The sequence below is a fragment of the Rhea pennata genome, chromosome Z (assembly GCF_028389875.1).
Source record: "Rhea pennata isolate bPtePen1 chromosome Z, bPtePen1.pri, whole genome shotgun sequence".
In the NCBI taxonomy this organism is placed as follows: domain Eukaryota; kingdom Metazoa; phylum Chordata; class Aves; order Rheiformes; family Rheidae; genus Rhea; species Rhea pennata.
In genome coordinates, this window is record NC_084702.1 from 76,219,894 (window position 1) to 76,243,813 (window position 23,920).

Below are 23,920 nucleotides of genomic sequence, written 5' to 3' on the forward strand. Positions count from 1 at the left end.
AGTTCAGCTTCTTTTAAGTTCGTGATCCCAGTCATCTTTGTCATGACTGTATGTGCATTGTATATTCTTAAAGAACCAGAGGGCTAGAGGCACAAACGGCTTAGGGGTTCACTCCAACCTCAGGCATCTAGTTCACAAAATCTTTGAATTTTCTCCTCAGTTGTCACATAGTTTTGAATAGGATAGGATGAATTCCGCCCAGCTTTAGCTCTAAGAACCTAAGCTATTCGTCTGACTTATTTAAGGTGTATATTTTTATTTGAGATGAATATACTCTAGAATGTGTGTACATCTGCATTGTGAATCAGAGTGACTGTGACTTAACTGAGGATTATAGTTCTGTATAAATACATAAACTCACCTGCCTTAAACTCACCAGACGGATTGACATTTTACTCACATTTAAGCTATAGACCTAAGAGCTAAATTCCTCAGATTACATGAGTGCCTTGATCCAATGCGACTTTGTATAACAGACTTTACTAAAAGCCCTACAGCATCTTATAACCTAGGAGCTACTGTCCCAATTTTCCACAGTCGGTCAGGGTTTGGTGTATCAGTGTAGGCCTGAAAGAAGGCCTGAGAGCTCACCTCCAAGAAAAAGCCCTTCTGTGATGAGAAGAAATACTCTTCAACACTTTTTGCCACTTCAGTTTAACTGATTAATTAATTAAAGACTTGGTGAATCAGAGTGGGTAAATGGGAGGATTTTTGCATTGAGTCAAAGCAAAAACATCAGTTGCTGAGATACAGGTCTTCAGCCTCTTTCCCTTCCTGTATGTTGTTGACCTGAAACAAAATACAGCCTATTTTGTATAGAACAGCCAAAAAAAATTTAGTAAAGATTTCTATCCTTGACTAATTCCTTCTAGATTCTGAATATGGCCAATACCACTAAAAGGATTCTAATAGTAGTAGCAGTAGTAGTAGCAGTAGTAGTGAATATATCTCAGAATTACTTTGATTTTGTCACAGTTAAGAGAAAAGGCTTTCTTCTCCTCCTTAGACTTTAATCTGGCTAATCAGTGCTTAAGAACAGCAACTACCATAGAACACCATTATAAACAGTTTTTGATTATTTTTCTTTTCTCTGTATTTAGCAGATGCATCATTAAAATATGAAGTATCTGAGAGGAATACAGTGGCTACATATCATGCTTTGATCCTCTACTGACACCTTTCTCATTGGTGAAGAGAAGATACCCAAGGCAGCAAAGTATCTTAATTCTAACACAAAGAGAGTTAAGGGAGGTTGGATGATAAGCAGCAAGAATCATTAATAGTTAAGAGGTAGGGATGCTTTCTTACACATGACCATGCAGATAATGCCTCTCATGGCACCACATAGTAGAAAGAGCTTCCTCACCTGTTCCAGCCATGGCAGGCTGACGTTGAACGTCTGGGAAGTATTTGGGAAGTATAGGGGTCATTCATCCACTTATTTGCTTTCTGAAGCAGGGGAGAAAGGAACATCAGATCACTAGCTAGAGTATTGATTATCATTTATAGCCAGTAAAGGAATGAGAATATAAAGAGTAAAGCCATGGAAGATCAACAATCCATCTAATCTATTTTCTTCTTTTGGAGAGTGATCAATAACCCAAGGAAGCCCATCCGGTGAGTCTTGCCTGGTATACTCTTTCAGCTTCCAGTTATTTGCACCTCAAGGGCCCTTCTCAGCCAGAAGCAGAATCTTTGTTTTAAATTGCCCTTGATGGATTTTTTTCCTCCAATAGTTTCCTAAAAGGTTTTTGAATACCTCTCTACTTTTTGCACAGATAATTATCCCTATTCTCATTGAGAACAGAGAGCAGCTTGAGAAGGGATTTTGGCTCAGAGGCTGGTGTCTGAGTGAGAAGGAGGGTGAGACCATTGACTTAGTTTTGACAGCTTGCCTCTCTCAAAGGGAAAAGGTCTCTTTTCTTCTCTTTCATTTTCACTTATCCTCACGTTCCCCCAATTCGTGGTTCTATACCATCTCTTGTGCCACTTCTGGAGTTTGCAGAACTGTTTGCTAGACTCATTCAACTCACTAACTTTGTAGAAAACTACTTTGTTTTGGGGTGGTTCCACTTTTCTTCTGGACTAGTGTTGAATCAGCTTGGAAAGGAGTCCGATGTAGCCAATAAAGCTGAGAAGGGAAAAGCGGTGTGGGAATTCCTACTTTTCTGCAGGAATGAATTGTGAGATTTAGTTCTCATCTTGTAATATCAAAATCAGTTGTGAGCCTCCAAAGTTTGTTCCTAAGATGTGATAGCTCGTGCATCCTTCCTTGTACATGGTTCAAGATAAAGAAATAAGTTATTACTACCCCGTGTCTCCTCTACACAGTATTTTTCTGCATGGGAAGTCATAGCATATTGCAGATATATGCACAGGTAAAGCTACCGCCTGGTAGGACTGTGGTTGAAGTGCACCTGCCAGCGCAGCTGCTGCTTCATGCTTTCTAAGGGCATGAGCGACGGGCACAGACAGGCAACTGCATTTCCAAGATTAGACTGCAGGCCTAAATGCTAGCGAAGGATTTCTGATTAACCTCCCACCTCTGAGAAGGTGTATTGGTGAAATGACGGGGGAAAATGACAGGTGTAGGAACAGCTCTCTGGGCCATCTATTCCTGCCTTCCTAGAAAGACACAGACTGCATTTGCCTGTCTGCTATAGTTTATATCTGAGGTATTAGCATAGGAAAATTACTTGATTAAGCACTGTTTCCTGAGCCTCTGAAAATGCTAAGTGACAAGTAGCTGTCACCTGCTGTAAACAGCTCTCAAATAATTGTATGATGAGTTGCATTTGTAAGAAAATATGTGACAAAAAAGTAGCAGATTTTAAGTGTGTGCCCAGCATTTTAGATGTGATTCACTTAGAAATTTAATTGGTTGCTTTGGTTATTTCTTCCATGAAGGCTGCAAACTGTTTAGTTCTGAATAATTGGTGTATCAAGGAAAGTTTCTCAAAAAACAACAGAGCAACAGAGCTATAGATCATGTATCTAAGTAACACAGTATATTAGGAATGGGTCTGGACTGTTTCATTAATGGCGAAAATACTGAAGTTCTCAAGAGAAGAAGGAACAAAGAATCAAAGATCACTTTGAACTGAGAATGCATAGAGCTGAAACCGTATTCTGAGAGATGACCCAACTATCATTAATCTGTTTTTTAAAGCAAAACTGCCACCTTTTCAAATATTTCTTTCTGAGGGAAATGGGAGTTTTGTTTTGCTTTTTTTTAATCAAATTCTTTCTACTACAGAAAGAAAAATCTGCTAGGATTTTCCAGTCTCCATCCTCCATGGCTTCAAATATTTTGTTTCCCATAATGGAAGGAGGTTACAATAGTATTAAGCAGAGAGTTGGCAGTTTCACTGCTCTCTTGTAGTCTAAGCTAATGGAACAGCTTACGAGCTTCTTGCGTTCCTACTGTCTTTGATGCTATTCTTTTCTATTTATGCTTTTCTTCAACCTTCTATTGGGAGCACACATGGTGCTAGACACATGCCAATATTCTCCTTTTTTTGCTCACCATAACAAGTATTCTGCATGGCCCTCTCATCCTGTTTTTTCCTCCCTTCACTGACAGACATCTATCTGGACATTCATAGAGATATCATCAAGATCTGCGAAGGCTCTTGTTCTGATCATCCACCATGGAAGCATCTGTGCTTCAGATTCAGGTACCAGACTTTGGACAGCTGCAACATAGGTGTCTAAATGTGAGATAGGTATCTAAGATCCTCTTATACTTAATGAAAATATAGGTTGCATTTAGTGGCCCACATACAGATGACTTGCTATTTGATATGCTCTCCTGTCTGGTTTTCAGTATCTAGATTAGAAGCGCATGCATCCTCCATAGGTCCTGTGTCATATCATATCCACAGGGGGCCAGATGATATGACACAAGACATACAGGAGACTAAAGCTTTGTGGATCAGGAATTTTAACCCAGGCAGGACAACACAGGGAATCTCCAATGGCTCTAGAAGCCTAGGATAGGGGGACTGAGTCAGGATCTCAATCTCCATTACCAAGTCTCCCTAAATCCAGCATAAGAGGATCCTAGACACACAGCTCACATGTAGACATTTTAATTTAGGTGTCTGAATTTGGAGCTCAGTCCCAGCCTAGTAGACATAATCTTTGCTTGCCCATCTTTCTCTATATAACCCAAAGTGTCTTCTGCAGCTAGTATTAATTCCTTGATGTGACATATGACACAGATGATAGCAACAGATACAAAAAGGAAAACTTAATAATACAGTACAAATTTAAGAATATGGGTCAAATGTATTTCTCAGTTTCTCATTTTATATGATAATAAATATGGAACACAAATGTGGTAATTTAGATAGATCTACAAAATCAGTCTGCAAACTCTCACAGACAGTCTCTGGAAACAAACTGCAGATCATTTTTAGAGTTCTTTATTCTGTCTCAGATGAGGCTAATAAATGTATGGAGAATGATAAATGAAAAGTGGTCACCACTGGTTAGCTCTAGATTATATGAAACTTGTAAAACAAAAAAAAAAAAATAATTCTTGACTTCAAATTCAGTTTGAATGTGTGAAATCTTGTTCAGTCCAGCATAAATATAGTATCTTCTATGGGAAAATAAAAATGAGAAAGAAATTAGGGATGAAATATGAACATGCACATGTTTTAGACAATAGTAGAAACAATCTAAAAATCTTTATATGTACCCTAAAAAGGAATCTGAACAGTAGTTTTTTGGTAAGGCTTCTCTCCTAATGTAGTAGATGTAACCCACCTTTGTCTTCTTTCACTCTGTCATTATTAATGGCATCTTAATTTCCTTGTTTTATCCTCTTCATTATAGTACTCTGACAATAAATATAACATTCCTTGTTGTACGGACATTTGGGGGATGTATTATATAAGCTTAGAATATTTTCAGTCACAATTTATGTTTTTTTTTTTCTCAAATTCACCCGCATATTTCCATCATCTTATTAAAGATGAGCTCAAATGTGTTTTATTTAATGCACTGGTGAATGCATTACTCTGTTAGGAAATCTCATGGAAATTCATGTGCTTAATGCTAAAGTGCCTCCCATCCTACACCCATTTCAATTAAAGCGTGACATTGACACAGGCTTAATGCCCTCAACTGCTCATTTGACACAATCTCATGCAGTGATATCTCACCAAAACAGGAAGCTGCTTCTGCATCTCGTTTGCATTATGTATTCATTTTAAGATTAGTCACATGGCTAATGAGCATCTTGGAGGCTGTCCAGTTTGCCACACTATGTCATGCTTCCTTTCCTGCCACTCTGCTTGCATTAACTCCCTGTGATATTGCCAAAGAATGTATGGAGTGCAAATTGCTCTTATCCATTTGTTCCAGAAAATGATCACAGTCACTGCCATTTGGAAATTGTTCCCATTGTTGATTGCAATTAAATATTAAATGTGCACTGAAATCATTTCATTTTCATGAAGTGCTAACCTCTGAAATTTTGTCCACATATGCTCTGTCCAATACTAACGGAATTTTTCCCCTTCCTCTCCTCATTTACTTAGAAAAATATGTTTCCGTCTTGAAAGTGTGAACTGGAATGGCTGTAGCAAGCCTAAAATACAGCAATTATTCCTGCTTTATCTGCAAGTGGAATTAAATTCAAAGTGACAACATTAAAATTAACACTTTGGGTATCCTTTAAGTTCTCAGCAACTTTGTTAGCAGATTTACACAATATTGTAAACAAATATATAAACATCTATTCATATATTTGAGTGTATGCCTATTTCTGTATATTTGTATATAATGTCAAGCAATCTGAGTTTCTCAAAATCTTATCAGCTTTTCCAAACTATGACAATCAGCTAAGACAAGAAAGGACCATTTAATGTGATCATTTATTCTGACAGGGTCATGAATCAGAGAGGATTTCTCTGAATGAATTCCCATCGCAACAAAAATGCACCACTTGGAAAAAACAGAGAACAAACAGCAGCCTCTTCCCTCAAAAAAAACCACTCGTACTAGTCTCTAAAAATCTCCCATGTTGGACTGCCCATCACAACACTGTTCAAAGGTATAAATACTTCCTCTATAAATGATAAACAGAGGATTATGGAATTCAGATGGCAGAAAAACATGTAGATGATTCTAAATTTATTTTCATAGCTCTTTTTGGATAAAAATTAGCACCGTTGAAATGCGTATATGTATTTGAAAATACTACAAATCTATGAGCATATACTTATAATATCTTATAATGTAGTGATTGAAATACATTTTCAATAAATACCTCACATTAGCAGCAATTTTCTAAGACCAGCAAGATCCCTAGTAACATTTCAAAAATGTCAGTGGATAACCGAGAGATGTTATAAGCACAAAGAATCACATATTCTAACTGTATATTTCTACTTTATTGCTAGAAATTTAAGTTACTGTAGAAAAACAAAAAGCTGACATGTAAGTAAAATAATCACTAACAATAATGAAAAGGAATGACAAAGAAAATCCCTATTCCTAGGGTCTATGACAAAAAAGGGAAAAATAATGCCTCTGGATTTTTAATGATACATGATCATTACTGTATAATGCTCCAAATAAGCTCTCCAGTGTGTGTTTGGAGGGAAGCAGAAGTGGGAAAAGGAAGAATGCTCAGCAGCATATTAAAATGATCTGACTTGACATGCTTGTATGGGGCCAGGAGTAGGTCAGGACATAAAATGTGTCCGTCATACCAAAGCATTGTTTAGAGTCAGTAAGATTTGGATTTTTATGAAATAAAACATGAAAACTAGTTGGTAGACATTTATTTTTCAGTCCAAGCAAAAATTATTACAATTTCAACTATTAGTTTCCTAGCTCCAGGTTTTCTATGTGTCCTTAATAATCACAAACTGATCATACAAGAGGGTTTTGTGGCCGTTTTGTATGGGCTGAACCAGGTTTGGTTTTGCTTTTCACCTTGGAATATCAGCCAAATTATATCAGTTCTATCTTCATGTACCATGGGAATAGTTCATTGCCCCATCTTCTTTAACTACAGGCAAGTATAGTTCACAAGAGTCTAGAGATGAAAAAACAGCTGAAATTATTATTCCACTCCCATGTCAATGCTTAAGACGGAGAGCGAAAAGTTAAATTGGGCCACAGGCTTATATAACACATATCAAAAAAAATGTCTATATAACAAGGAATATTATAAGTGTTTTCAGGGTACTGTAAGAGGTCAAAAAGAGGACAGAACAAGGAGAAAGAGGACAAAACAAGGGGAAAGTTAAATGCTTAAAAAAGTTAAATGGTAACAAAAGTTACATGTTTATTGTCATTTAACAGTCACAGGGATTATTGAAGTTTCTCTTCCAAATTTTAAAGTGATTAGCCTCTTGGATCTGAAAGACAATAATGTTATTTACAAAGGCATCTCTAATTACCTTCCCTCACCCTCACCTCCTCCTAGTTCTATTAGCACATCTCTTAGGAAAATTCCCATCACAGTGCAGGGAGGTATAATATCCTTTCGGTCAGGACTAACCCAGTTAAATCAAGGCTAAATTTGCACGGACACGCACAGTGATCACTGCTATAGCACTCTCACTCCATCCCTGAACATAGAGAACTGTGTAGCTAGTGCAAGAACATTAAGGAAAAACATGCAGGCATTTATTAGATTCCTATGCCTACGTAAAGCAAAGGAAATAATAGAGCATAGACCATACTCTAAAGCTTAACTGGAGCATAGTAGAATCAGTAGGTTGGCTAATATTTGAAATCTGTGGATTATCATTCTATCACATAATATAATATTTCTGTTATTTCCATGGAATATCACCTTCTCAGTGACATACACAGAAACTGCTATGGCTTAAAATGCCCAAGAGTGATAATACCACAGGTAGGCAGAAAATGTTATTTTCAAAGTAGTGTGCACCTCAGGGCAGTATGTCCAGAAAAGCTTAGGACAGTTCATGAGTTCCAGAACTAGGATACAATTGCTGAGAAATTAAAGAGAGGCCTAAAATGCAAGACACAGAAGAAAGGCAATATATTGATTTTTGGAGAGGTCAGTGATCTCAGACATAGCCAAAAATCTATGTTCACTTTTTTGCTTTGCCACTCTGCTGGAAGGAGGCAGGGTGTATCATATAAAGGTTCACTTCATACGTGGCTTGGTTTTATTTTCTTTCCTCAACATCTGCTGCTGGGTTACCGTGAAAAAAACAAATTTCCGACTAGACAAATCACTGTTCTGGCACAAAATGATAACTTTTCTGTTACATAAATCATCTTTTGGTGGCTAGTTCCTTGAAATCTTAAAGGAATAATTTTCCCTCAAGCAACTCCTGTTATTAGTATAGCTTTAACCCTGGATACGCTAATTCTGGGTCACCATTTTTTCTGCCAACCCAGAAAATTCTTTAGAACTGTAATATCCTAGTAGACATCTGGAAAATACCTACAGTACATCTACCTGTTGATGTACAGAAACCAGTGAGATGAATCCTATGGTCTGAGACCCATATCTCAAAAGTACTAATGGCACTTTCAATCGTATAAACATCTCAGTGTGCTGAGATATTTAAATGTATTTGCTATCACATTTCATACAACAAATGATTTCTTCTATTTGTTTTTGGCTGATTTTGAGTGATCATACCAGAAATACATCCAACAGGAAATATATACTTATAGCACAAGATTATACCCTGATGTTTCGTACATGTTTTAAAGCATGAATAGAAAATAAGCGTGTCTCAGGATGACCTCGGTATGTTCTGAGAGACAGAAGTGCTGAATGGATAAAACTCACAGTTCTACTTTCAGCTCTGCCCCTGGCAAGCTGGGTGAATTTGAATTCAAAATTTCACATCTCTTCCTCTCTCCCTCTCTCTTTTCCTATTTAGAGTGTTGGTTTTACTGGGTAGAAGCTGCATCTTACTCAAGGAGACCTTCATCCTGATTAGGTCCTCTAGGCATTCCTGTAGTGTGTACTTATAATGCATCATAAGCTTTCTTTCTCTTTATGATTATTTATTATTCATATTGTGGCAGTGTCTAGAGACCAATAAGTTAAGATTCTGACAAGATACAATATATGGATAAATATAGATGGCAGATGGATAGTTAATAATAAAGAGGGGTATATGTACATAACTTAATGGTGTCAGTAACTGCTAATTCTCTTCTCCTCTTTTCCAATTACATGTGATTAGATTTTTTTTCCTGAGTGCAACAAATGAATTGGTTGCAACGCCCTTGTAGTTCTGTCTTCTTTAGAGTTGGTGCATTTAATTTTATTTTATGATTTTTGTAATGATTATAAAATTCCTACACATGTGAATAGTTTATAAATAAATTTTTTCTTCATTAAAAATCACTATTCACCATGAGCTAATATTCAGGGAATGTGGAATACTACAGAGATGACAAATTAAAAGAAATATTACCATTGGCTGATCTACTTAACGATGTAGTAATTTTGTAGAGGTTATACCATTCTTGACATTCACAACATGGAAGCCTGACTATATGACAGGAATTACAAATATTGGGCAGATATTTTCAAGGTAACAATTCTCTCTCTCACACTGGGGAGGTGAAACATACTTCTGATATGTGTGATATACTCTATGCAAAGCCTAACTCATCATCTTTCTTGAGTGAATGGTGAATGGTTAAATTCTTCAAGACCCTCTTGTCCACCTCCAGATGCATCATATATGGCACCTACATTTTTCAGGTCATTGGCAAACCATCTCAAGCTCTGTAAAACAGAGTCATAGTCTTTCTTTTTTTATTTCCTCTTATCTGGTCTTTTCTTTTTCCCTTTTTTGTTTTTGTTTAACAGAAATTATATTTTTATTGGAAATTATCATTTTTTAGCTTTATCTTATACGTTTCAATTAAATCAGTGTAAACGACCCAAATAAAAATGTATGGTAATGATATTGCAGGTTTGCTGAGAAAACTGGTCTTCAATTTATCTGAGACTGATGATTTTCAAGAATTCTTCGTTAGAAAGTCAAGAGAAACCCTTCTTGAAAAGTACCTTAGCTAGCTTTCTTAAAGAGCTGCAGAGACTATCACACACTCAAACACTCCAAACAAGCCACCTCCTTAGTTTAGTGTTACAGGATTCACATGCTTGTACATCTGAAGGAAGTAAGTTGGGATATTAATAGAAGATGTTCAATACACTACAATAGGAATCCAGGGCTGTTAAAGGCATTAAAACTACTTACTTTTTTACCCTGTTAATATCCTCTAAATTTGTACCTCATTTAGAAGAGAGAAAATATATATATTTTTAATGAACTACAGTTTTGCCACAGCCACTGACTTAGAAATGAAAATATAGTTTAATCAATTAGAATTCATCCTATATTTCTCTTCCAGCTCACTTTCCAATTGTGCATCAGCAACATAGACATTAGGCAGTAGTTGATGTCTGAAGAAGATGATTTTCAGTGCATTCCAAATGCATGTAGTATGAAAATAACAAAACTCCACTTACCCCCCTCCAAACTGGTCATTTTTTACCTTATTTAACTATAGTATATTGAAAGACTGATTTTTTTTTCTGTGACTACAATTACACAGCCACTATTAGTTACAGAGAGCATGAAGCAAAAATTCTGTTGTTCAAAGATCTTCTACAAAGCATTTCAGGAGCAAACAACTCCAGTATGACCATGACACAATCTAACTGTCATCAGGCAAATAAAGTTTAGTCCAAAATTTACAAATCTTGCTGCTAGCCCCCAAGTATCTCAAATAGGCAGAAAAATTGAAATGGATGAAGGACAGGATAATCTTTACTCACCTATAGTTGGATCATGATAGTCAGGGAACCGATGGCTTATGAACTGCATTGTCATTGCTGGAGAGGAGAAAGACAAAAGGATAGAAAAAGACTGATATTACTGTCTTTAAATGACAACAAGCAAAAGAACAGGCAGAGAATTCATTTATCCAAATACTAGCCTACAAAGTGAGTCAAAAGCACAGATAAATAGAAAAAAATATAAATTAAACATTTCTTTTGTAATTTGTCTTAATTTATTCTTTTTTAAAAATGCATTTATCAGTTTCTGTATTAAAATATTACATCTTTTTAACACTTGGTAAACACTGTTAACCCATTAGAGTGTCTAGAGAAAAAAAATAAACTAAAATAAAATTTTTTCTAATATTTCCCCAGTTATATCATAGTCCAGCCTAACTAACCTTAATTAGGTACTCTAGCTGATATGTACACAAAACAATCATAATTGTCAATCACATCTTTATTATGCTGAGTAATATAATCATAGGATTAAAATGTAAAATAATACACTAGGATAAAATTGGAGAGCATAAAATGATTAAATGTAAAATAATACACTAGGATAAAAAAAAGAATCAGAGCTTCTTTTACTATACAAAAATTATATGAGGTCAGTGAACTGTCTTTGTGGTGAATATGGAACAGACTTTTCTGATGACAACTATTAAAGTTTTCACTATGCCTGCAAAACCAATGTACAAATACACGAATAAAGAAACAAATCAGGATAGTTTGATCTGATTTAACAACAGGAAGTTTTATTTATTTTCTTGACAAACAGAAAGTCCTAAGGGTGCCATTCCCATAACTGTTAACAAAAGCATTGGATATGAAGTATTACAATCAAAAAAATCCATAGCAATAATAAAAAGCTTACCAAGCAGTAAGTAGTTAAAAGATTGAGCTAGGGTCTAGGAAATGTAGGTTCGTTCATACAACGAGTTTGAAATTATTTTAACTCTCAAGATTTTATCTTAAAAGTATATCCCAAACACCATGCTGAAGTGAGGTGAATAATCACAAGAGGAAAGTCACTATCCCTAATTAAAGCTATTCTAATTGCTATACAATGTTTAAATGATTGAGAAGTTACTGGAATTATCGATAATCTAGGTTGCCATAAATTGTAGAGCTGGTTGGGCTCTCCTTCCAGAAGCCTAAGATGAAGGTTCATCTCTTCACAGGCTTGCATCATTTGAACCTGGTGGTCCCTGGAAGTGAAATACCAATTTAGGTAGAAAACCAGAAGTATTCATATTCTGTCCAACCATAAGGTTTCTGAATGCCATCTAAAGTTTGTAGGCCATGAAAAATCAAGAAAATAGGCTTGGGCATTCAATGCTTTGCTTAAATTCACAGTAGTATATCAGTTATCAGAACAACATGAGAAGTTCTGCTGTCTCTGATGTTTTTGAAGTGTTTGAATACTTATCTCAGATCAGTTGAAAAGCACAAGTATCTCCCTAACATTGAGAGTTGTGAGGAAATGAACTTGAAAATGTGAAATACGTGAATTCTAATCACTCAGAAAACAGAAGAAATGTAAGAATCTAATATATATTTTAAAAAATATTACTTGATTTAAGACAATTTCTTGATTTTAAAGGGGTATAATTTATATTTTTTAATATCTGTATTAAATTTTCAATACAGATGCTACATGGCCACTTGTAAAAAAAAAATAAGTAACCTAAACCCACCTGAATTATAACTGTCATTCCTAAAACATTAAAGCAAACATAGGATTCTGTCACATACCTTGAATATCTCAGACACCTTCAATAGCAGAAGTTATGAACAAAAAACTTCAAATTTTGAAAACTCTGTGAGTAAATTTATCCATTTTTTAAAAATGACTTTTTTTTTTTTTAGTATTGTCCTTTTATTTTAAAGAATCATGGGGTTAATCAGATAGTTTTAAAAAATGATACAGACAAGGAGTATTAAACATTTATTACCACGTTAATAAATTATTGCATCTTTAGTGTAGGCAAATATAAATGTTAAGGAGCAGCATTATAAATTCATGGTATCTCAGAGAGGATAACCGTAAAAAAAGCTCATTCAGCCTATACATATTACAGGTGAATATATCTATATGCAATGACATTGACATTTTCTATATTATCTGTTGTCAGATGTATTATTTAGTATGGTAAGTATGTTGGAACATTTCTGTTTCCAGGACATCTTTTTTTTTTTTTTTTTTTTTTTTTTTTTTTTTTTTTTAAATCACACCAGATTTTTAGGCACTTCCATCTGATAACTTTTTATTGGCTTCTGAAGAATAAAGAATAAACTGATGCCTAATGTGATTAATGTGATTTATTTAGTTTGGTCTGAGACCCAGAGGCAGCTAGAAGAGATGTTCATATGGTTTACGCCTACACATTTTGAGCTTTCTGAGGGACTGCACCACATATGCATTCCATTTATTTCACTACCTGCTGTTTGTTCTTGCCAAGATTTTTAAAAGCAAGCCACTCTCTATCTGATCTGATTCTGTTTCCTTTTGGAGCAGTATCTGCATCACAAGATCTGTTTTTGCAACTGAAACTAGAATTCTCAGAGGAGACCCATAACTCATGCTAAACATTTTTCCTCTTTCCTGAGATGGCCCTAGATCAATATATCATTTATACCCTCATAGAATCCACAGAATCCAAAATGATTCAGAAGCATCATACTGACTTTTCACTGTAACGTGCAAAGGTTTGCCACTGGGACTGGTAAAACTTCCATCACCCAGAATACTGTGTGGAGATATCATAGAACGGTAAGGTTGGAAGGGACCTCTGGAGATCATCTAGTCCAACCCCCAGCAGAGCCCATAGAGGGACTGAACCCACAACCTTGGCATTAGCAGCACTACACTCTAACCAACTGAGCTAAACCTGTGTCACCGAAACTTGCACAGCAACTTAGACTGCACACAGTGATTTAGAGGCAGATCTGAAGAGGAACTGAGGTCTTGCAACATCAAGTACAATAATATTGACTTCCATATGCTCAACCACAGATTCAGCCCAGAGCTCCGCACGAGCTCAACTGGCTCTGTATAAAATGAATCTGGAGAGGTACAGAACTTGAGAATGGTTTCCACAGAAACACTAAACACGATGAAATGAAAACCTCTTACAGTCAGCTGGCTAGGGAAATAGTAAATAAAGAATTCCATTTTACAAATACTTTGTCCCACAACTACTTGAGTAACAATCCTTTGAGAGGGTTTGGCCGCCAGATCTTCTCGTAACTACCTTGGTATGAATCTCTTTGATGTCTTTGTCATCTGTTAGGGATTAATATCCTCTTCAGTAAGCAGGTTATATGGTTTTGCTTTCTGAGACAGAAGGAATTGAAGTTCACTTTTTCAGTATTTTTTTTTTTTAATCACTAACTATAATGTAAAATGAGGAAACTGGATTATAACAGGAATTTCATCCCATCTTCCCCTGTGTGTTCTCTGAAATAAAAAGTAGCAGCTCCTATAGCATTTTCTGTAAAACCTACTGAACATTAATAAAGTAAGCATTTTCAGAGCATATCTAACAGGCCAATCCTTCTAAAGGAAAGGAAAAGCTTGATTTTGACTTCTAACAACAAACCTAGTAACATGAGGAGGGAGGACGAAGAAGCCTCAGAACATTAAGTCTGATGCAATTCATCTGATGTACAACAGCTGTGTCCAGTGTACCAGCCATTCCACAGACTAGGGTGCCAGATATGCAGAAATGAGTCTATAGTTTCTAAATGATGGACAGAAGTTGGTAGAACATTTCCCAGACCAAAATGGGCTCATTCACTGCTGGCATAAAGCCACACAACTCATGTGGACCCTAGGGAATTAGACCTGCTCACACCAAATGTGTCTGGGCTCCTCAGCTGCCTCAGCTGAAATGCACAGGTTTCTTCAGTGGTTCTAACATCAGCTCCAAAGTAATTTTCCAGAGTGAATTAATTTTGGAAACTAATAGGAAAATAGTATGACTATTTCATACTGCTTTATGAAAATACTCTCCTTGGTCCCTTCTTTTTTCCTTATCTATCTTTTTTTTTTTTTTTTTTTTCATTCAAATTAATACCTACAATTAACCAAAACCAAACCATCATCGGACATTGCTGTGACCACTTTCTCTTGGAAACCCAAATAATTAACAATGCTCCTAAATTTTACAGATGTATAAATTAGGGGCCTTTAAGCCTGATTTATGCCACACACAAAGCACTGTATCTAAATGTGGGTCCAAGGCAGCATATTAAAACAGAATAGATGGATAACACCGCTATTTGAATAAATACATATACATGTAAAAACAGAGTCAGTTAAAAAATGTTTATTGTAAAAAAATCCTCCTTTTTAATCCACAGTAGATATTGTGAAACATTTTGAATTGCAAGTTGCCTGAAAATTTTTAATGAATATTTTATAATGCAGTGAAGATCATTCCATTTAAATGGGACATGTGCATCACATGGCAACTACAATAAGTAAAAGGATCATTGTATCAGATGAATAGCATCCTCTTTATACCCTTTTGTGGCTAAGTAAATGCAGATTGCCTCAGATGAATAAATGTAAGTCTGATATGCATCAGTAACTATGTAACTTTAAAGTTCTCTTATGTTTCCAAACTAAAAAGAGGGGCTCAGATCCCAAATTTCCATTTTATTTGTTTCCAATTATGCCTACCAGTGTTCATAAAGTAAAAATCTTAATTAAATGTCAATTACTTCCCAGTGGCTGTTACATTACTATACTTATAAGTAATTTGTATATATGTGATACCTCTGATGGTACTGAATTATATATAAGTATTTTCTATGAATAATAAAATTAGACTTACAAGCTAATTTCTGTATAATTCTTTTTCTCTTTGTAATAATATTTTCTTTACCTCACAGTATGAAATGCTATCCTTAGAAATAGGCTAAAGTTATATTATTTATTCAAAAATATCCTTTTGACCAGTGCAACAATATTAAATTCATGCAAAGGGGGGATAACAGGTTTTTAAAATCTGTGTTTGTGGGGACACACAGACTTGTAGGAAGAGTGCTGCTTCAATATCCACAGTTCTGAGAACCAGTAAAATAGAATCCTGCTATCCTTCTAATTTGTCTTCGATTTGAATTGTACCGATAATTGCCAAAGTTGTCCTATACTTGTTTTTCAAGACAGCATAATAGGTTGCAAGCTTACACAATAGTATTTATAGTAACAGTATCTGTGATGTGAACCTCTCATCTTGAGCTTCCTGCACCCCCTTGTTCACCCAAGAACTTTCACAAATTCATATTCTCCCCAGAGTACTGTGCCTGATCCTGAATTAATCCATGTCTAAAAGGATCCTTTCCCTCATCCTACAATCCTACAATCCAAATACCTATGAAAATGATTACAGTAGTTGCTACTTAGAAATTTGTATTTCCACACAGTTGATTCACTTTAGTTTCTTAAATAGATAAACTATCCTAGTGGATCTTTAGCTTAGCTTTCATAAACTCGGAATGTTTTGATGATACCAGTGTAGAAGGAGACTTAGAAACAATGTGACAATAAAATCAATGGCTTTTCAGAGTAGTTCACCAAGTTCATGAGAAAAGATCAAAGCAGATAGATATTATTAGCACAGAGAAGGTGGGAAACAAAATAGAGTCTAAAAACAGTACAGCAGAACATGATAACAAAGTATGAATCATAGAAAGAGATTTAGTCAAATAAATCAGAAAGTTGTAAATATGCTAAAAGTTTCAAACATCCTTGCCTCAATCAATTTGTAAAATTAAATTACTTTTTAGAAACTTGGCCAGGGCATGTTAAACATATCTAATTTTATTCTTTTGTTATTTGCATATAATTAAATATGTAAAAATGTTAAAATCATAGTCAAAGTTTGACAATTTCAGCAACTAGACAAACTTTTTTTATTACTGTTTTATCTATGAAACACTGGATAGTTTGAACAGTTCTCATTCTTCTGATGGTTTCAACTCCACACAATCTCAGGTAATCATTTTTTCAGATGTTCATGGTTGAATACTGGAATCTTGACTTCTGTTTCATTGGCTTGGAAATATGACAAACATCATTGTAACTAACATTTTTGGAGTTCATTCCTGAATTTTAAGATTGACTTGTCAGGTAAGAAGTCATTTGCAATCATTCTTCTGCCCATTGAATCTTATCAGATAGACTTTGCAATAACAACGTGCAAAGATATTCATAACGGACAGAAAGAGGCGAAGAGTACTTTTTTTTCAAAATCGTATCTAGTTGAATTGTAGTAACATAACAAATCTGAATGGCTGGAGACACTAAAACTAGGAAAAAAAAAAGAAATAAATATGAAAAAAGAAGAATTCCAAATAGTTATTCTGAGAATTATTTCATGTATGTTCAGTTTCTGCAAGTATAATAAAGAACATAGGATAGTAAGGACAAGTAGCAAAAAACAACAAACAAAAAGAAGAGCAATTAAAATTAAAGGACAATTTTGGTGTGAAAATAAATGGGAGAAGTTAGCTAAGAACAAATTAAGGCTAGAAATTAGAAAAAAAAATTCTAGCCACCAGGTAAGCAGTTTCCTGAAATAGACTTCAAACAGGGATGGAAGAGGTAAGAAACCTATTTAGTTTTAAGGTGCTTCATAAGTTAAAAGATGCCTGATATCAATGACACAAAAAGTTTTCTGGAGACTTTGTACCATATTCTCAAATTCAGGTGGGAATATATTAATTTAATGATGATATTTTAATATAGATATCATCTTTAACCAGGTTTTCAACTAAAATCAGCGATGGAAATGAGCAGTTGCTTCCCTAAGATACTATATGCTTTTGATCTTAAATGTTCACAAGAAGCCTCTTGCTCTTTATGGAGAAGTTTAAAGAAGGGAGAAGGCAAAACATTGTGTGGTAATAATCAAGGATAACTTGAATGACCTTATGTTTACGATATATTTATTTAGGGAAAAAAAAATCTGAGAGAGCTTCATACGCAATTCACATAGTCAGAGTCATATCACCTACCTTCTTTATTGCTTTAAAGGAAGTGTGTTGCATTTTTGAGGTATTGCACTTTATCTTTTTCCCTATCATTTACTATGAAGTCTTACAGAACAGCATACATCTCTTCAGATATAGCTTTCCAGGTCACAAAGGACAAACAGGTTTAAGTATACGGTGAGGATATTTTTTTTTCCCCCTTTATCTATGGAGATTGCATTTGGCTCACAGTACATTTTAAAATAACTGTCAGCAATAGTCATCTGAATCAGAACAAAAGGAGTCAGAACAATGAACTAATGTTGTTATATCCAAGAGTGCTTCACATCAGTGTGAACCAAAACTGCTGAAAGACACCTAAAATATCAAAGGGAAGACAGGGGGCTTGACATGCGTGGAGAGAAGATAGCCCTAACCAGCAGCTTTCCATGATGAGCTGGAACTGGATTATGTGGAGACTGAAACCTTTATCTGGAAGAACATAGGAATATGTGAAAAACTTGATTCATATTGGAATTAGTGGGATTACCTATTTCATACTGTTTAGCTACATGTTGTATTAGATATGGGCCTAGAATATAATATAGTAAAAGAAAGTTATGCTACCAGAAGAATCTCCGAGGGGTACTTATTTGGGAGATAAAGATGAATGAGAACACAACGTTGCTTTTTTACACTTTTTTTTTTTTCTAACATAACAGGTGTTTTGTGCAGCTACAGCAAGAGGGTCAGATACCATCACGAGACAGTTAGCTGGAACCATATCATTTTATGGTGGGAGCATGATGACTAACAACCAGATTATCAGTGACAACAGACAACAGCAGAACCAAGCGCTTCCTGGTGCTCCACTGACATCAGCTAGATTCACAGTGTTGCCTCCAAGTCAGAAGTTCTGCATTCTGTTATCTACAGATGCAGCATAACTGTTAAGTAAAATCACATCCTGACTTAGCTATCAACTTATCCAATATTAGCATTCTACCAGAAGTTATGTTTCTTAGAAATTGTTTCCAGGTGGTAATCCGGAAACTTTTTTGACTCACTGTATCACTTCATGATAGTTACTTTTTCACTGATCCTCATGAAATGTTTTACTCCACATATACTTTGTAATTTAGTAACCTTATGTGAATAGATACAAAGGAAGTCACATTTGTTGCACTATTTTTATATAGCAATGTAATACAAGCTAATGAAATTATTATTGCTATGAAAAAGAAAATGTGCTTTTTTACTATTATCCACGTACAAGTAAAAAGACAAAGTTAAAAGGTGTTCGCTGAAATGAATCCATTTAGGGGACAAATTATGACTGTGTCTTAGGAACTGGAATAAGTTGTCCTTTTATCTTTAGAACTGCAGATAAGGATTTAGCAGTAACTGTATGGTTATGTACAACAAAGAAGGCAGACGAGAATGACAGTCAGAAGTGCACCTGGTACACCCCTACTGGTCATTGAGGGACCAGGGATAAAACACTGATTTGAGATGAATCTGCCTAGAGCTTTCTGTCCAGGGAAAGCCTAAAATCTGTTAAATTAAATGTCAGGTGTTTTTAGAATGGAAAAAAAAATAGGATACTTAAATTTTAAATAGAAAAAACTCAATTTTATTAGTACAGCCAGAAAAGGAGGAAACTCTTCCCTGTCTACTGAATTTATAGAGACAGATCCTTCCTTTTTGACCTGGTTGATGTTAACCGGTGACTTTATGAGTTGCAGAAAGTACTGCATAGGCTTCTGTGGCCTCCAGATAATTATTTCCTAGGTCTGTCCATCTCCTACTTGCTCCTCACAGAAATCGCTCCTCAAGCTGGTAGTGTCAGTTCTGATTCTCACTGTATCACATCCTATTTGCTACCCGCTTTCCACACTTCCTTGCCAAGAAAGCTGTGATCTTTTTCTCACTCAAGGGTCCCAGCTGACCCCTGACTCCCTTGTTAAAAAAGTGTAGCACTCTTAAAATTATTAGGTTAAAAGTAAGTCTCAAGAGAAAAACAAAACAAAAACAAAAACAAAAAAAAAGGAACATTTATAATGCTTGGTTTAGGAGAGCTGGTTTTGCTGTTTGGACTTCAGAGCAAGAAGTCTTGTTCACAAGTATGTTCTGTGCCCTTTACGACTGTAAAGTGAGAGCAAACTATAATCAAAATATGTGGAAATGGAGGTGGAAATAACATTTTAATTCTTTTCCTCTTTCGTGACAGAAGGAAAGCAACAAGTTGATGAAAAAATGTTGATATTGTGGCAATATCTGCCCCCAGGGTAAAAGCCAAGAATAAGAGAGTAAATGAGAAAAAACAATATAAAAAGATAAAAAAACAAAAAGTTATTTTGTCTTGGGAGCCACCTAGAATGAATGAGGAGAAACTACTAACTTCAGAGTATGTCTCAAATTGCTCTTTCTTACAAGTATTAGGTGTAAAGACATGAGTTCTCACTATTTCCCTTCGAAGTGTGATCAGTGGAACAAAGATAAATACTTAGCTCCCTCCAGTAGGGCTGAAGGAGAGAAAAAGAGAAATTGAGCAAAAATTCATTCTAACTTGAGAAACTTTCAGGAAACCTTCAGCAAAAGTGCCCCCATTGCAGAAAAGTTCCACGTTTTCTGAATCAGCAACTTCTAGGGAAAAACAGTTCTACTAAAAACTGATTAGCAGTTCCTGTGCAATGTAAGTAGGCAGAATGCACTGCATTGTAAAATTCATGTTAAAAATACAGTTCAGTGTTTAAGCATACAGAGGAGCAGACAAAACTTGTATTTATTCCCTCTGTAGCAGACATCATCATAATGTGATACAAATTAACAGTAATGACAAGGTAGATTGTTACCACTAAAGCACCATTTCCTCCATAGTACATATCCCTAACCCCCAACTAAAAGGTCTCCCATAAAAATATCGAACCTTCACTACCCTGCTTAGCTTACGAGATTTGACAAGATGCATTAATAAACAGAAATTACTTCTGGCAAATGCTATTAGTGCATTCTCCCACTATTTATTTTTTTCCATTAGGTTAAAAACAGTGAGAAAACTTAATGTGTCTTCTACCGTACTTCAGCTAGAAAATCCTATGGTACCTTAAGCCATCTGTTAGTGAGCAATCCAAAATGTAATGACATAAAAAGGTTTTAAACTAGAATCTAGTTTAATGTGATTTTTAAAGCATATTCTTTCAGAGAACAATTGAGCCCCAACTGTTGCAAATGCACTTCCATTAAAGTCAATGGATAAATTCTAATTTATAATAAATCCTAAATTTATAAAGGAAGCACAGAAAACATAAGAAAAAATAGGTTAGTTCTTTAGACAGGAATGCCCTGGTTTGCAGCTACCAGAGTCTCAGGTATTATTAGCTCACTATAAAACAGATTTTCAAAAAGGATAAAGCTATCTCATTCCACAGAAAGAAACCTCTCAGCAACAGCATATATTTCTCTTCCTTTTTTTTTTTTTTAACTGCTGACATGTTTCTATATAATGATAACTTAAGATGCTCTGACTTGGTTTACTGCTGTTTCAGGTAGGGCTAAATTGACATTGTTTGCAGGTTTCCTAACATATACTAGTGGTTAGCTCCTGCAATATCTTCTACGTGAAATTATATCCCATATGTCAGGCAGTGATGAACTGGCAGTGACAGCAGCTGCATTTTCTTGTGAGTAGGAGCACAGTCGCTGTTCTGTAATGTGGTACCAACTTTTCTGTATTTCAAATCTATGGTCTGGCAAATTGATGACACTTCAAAGAGGAAGATACAACTCTTCCATTTAACCTCACATCGAAGTTATATTCTTGGTAAAAACACAGTCCATATTTTATTCTTCTTTCTACTAATGCTAGGGTGTCTGGAAATATCGTTTACCATAAAATGAATGTCAGAGAATAACATCTAGATTCCCAGATAATATTAGCATGCAATTCCCTTTCTCTTAACAGGGCTTAGGTGTATATTTGTCCTTTCTGATCTGAACAATGACCATCTGTCTCCCGCTCTCAAAAAGTCAGATCTGTTTTTTAAAGGCATTGATGATTAAAATGATGAACTTGTTTGATGCCACTAAATGAACTTTCATTGAAATACAAATATTTCATGGAGACATATCCATTATTTGGATGGAATTCTGGAGAGTAACAGTAAACTTATAGTTTTTATTGATGGCATTAGAATTATTCAAAATAAAGCACTCACTTCTTGATTTAACTGTTAGAAATTTTATAGAATATTACCTGTATTTTACATATGTTATAAATACACAATTTAGACATATATATTTCATCACTTTCATGATCTTTGTTTCCTGTGAAAGCTTAAATGCTGGCTTTCTATTTCAATTGAAAATGTAGACAAATTTCCAGATTTAAGATTAGAAATCCTCTGATTCGTTCTTTTAAAGTCAGGGAAATTTTTTCCTGTGACAAAAACAGTTATAAAGCCAAAGAATTTTCACCAGGAAACTGCTAACATCACTTTACAAGTCCAAATTAATGAAAAACATTTGATTATTTGCAGTTCTGGGCTCCCCAGTCCCACAGAGACATGGAGCTACTGGAGAGAGTCCAGCATAGGGCTACAAAGATGATGAGAGGGCTGGAGCACCTGCCCTATGAGGAACGGCTGTGAGAGCTGGGCCTCTTCAGCCTGGGGAAGAGAAGACTGAGGGGGGATCTGATCACTGTGTACAAGTACCTGAAGGGAGGGTGTCAAGGGGATGGGGACAAACTCTTTTCAGTTGTCCCATGTGACAGGACAAGAGGCAATGGGCAGAAATTGAAGCACAGGAAGTTCTGCCTGACCGTGAGGGGGAATTTCTTCCCTGTGAGAGTGACGGAGCACTGGACCAGGTTGCCCAGAGAGGTGGTGGAGTCTCCTTCTCTGGAGATCTTCAAGGCCCACCTGGATACAACCCTGTCTACCATGCTCTAGGTGACTGTGCTTGAGCAGGGAGGTTGGACTAGATGATCTCCAGAGGTCCCTGCCAACCTTACTGATTCTATAATTCTATGATTCTGTGATCACTGCCCGTAACAATTTATTTCTAATTTATATGTTTAAATTTATACTTGTCTCAGTGGAGATAAATATCACACAACTCATATTATATGAGCTGAAAAACATTCTTCACTATAGTCATGACTTTGAACTGAACATATTTCCTTGTCAGATCTCGGTGATGCTTTTCTCTCACTTAATTAGACAACACTTCACAATGAAGTCAAATCTGGCACATTATTATTAATCCCCAAATGAGTTCTTAATGCCTTTTGTACTGTGTTAGGAGAAATTTCATAGAATTAGGAGGGTTTTCATAGGATGGGTCTGGCTGTTCATGTGTTTACTCCCCTCCTAACATCCCCTTCGAGCTTCCCCCAAGTAGTTATGAATTGTTATCCAAAAAGCAGTTGAAAAATTCTTGAATTGGTGATAATTAGCTATTTTCATTGGGAACAAGGAGCTCTGTTTTGCTAATAGCACCACTCTGGAACAGAGCTAGACCAGGAAAGTGAAAATCACAAAGGTAACAATACTGATAAGAAACAGTTGAAATAAGACTCTAAAGTTCTGGGACCATTCTTTTTCATTAGAAAACAACTCCTGGGTTTATCAGTCTTATCTGATACTCTTGCACTTGTATTAAAACATACAAAGCAGCTGCAATGCTATAAATGCATGAGAAGAAAATCTATCAGTTTACACTTTGGCTATATTAAACAGTCTTGGGGTAAAACACATAAACAGCCCTCAGCACAGCCGATATTCCACTATCTGAGGGCCTTTGCCTTAAGCACTAATCAATTGGATGATACTCACAATCTCTCCTGGTTTAGTAGATCCTGAATTCATCTTCTCAGAGTGGTAGGATTTAATGCAAGGTCATTGCAAGAGGGACATCTATCTCAAGTGAGGTGCTATGAGCTGGGAGAGCAGAAACAGCAATCGGAAGCTGCTACAGTGCTGAGCTTGCTCATATCAGACCAGGAGCCAGGGAAGCAGCAAGGAGGTGATAGCTATCAAAGCCCTCAGTATTGTCATAGTCAAAGAGGTGGCAGGGAAGAGAGACGGGGATCTTCTTAGTGATAAGAGAGGAAGTAAGATT

General features: G+C 35.7%; 1 protein-coding gene across 2 annotated transcripts in view; it reads right to left on the minus strand.

The window, feature by feature from the left end:
* The window catches only part of RIT2 (Ras like without CAAX 2), a 215,137-nt gene that overhangs the window by 112,471 nt on the left and 78,746 nt on the right, over positions 1 to 23,920 (minus strand). For both annotated transcript variants that reach the window (XM_062599834.1, XM_062599833.1), the window contains exon 2: positions 10,811 to 10,867. In XM_062599834.1, the coding sequence (XP_062455818.1) occupies positions 10,811 to 10,865 (55 nt within the window). In that variant the 5' untranslated portion in view covers positions 10,866 to 10,867. The remainder of the gene's footprint in view (positions 1 to 10,810; positions 10,868 to 23,920) is intronic.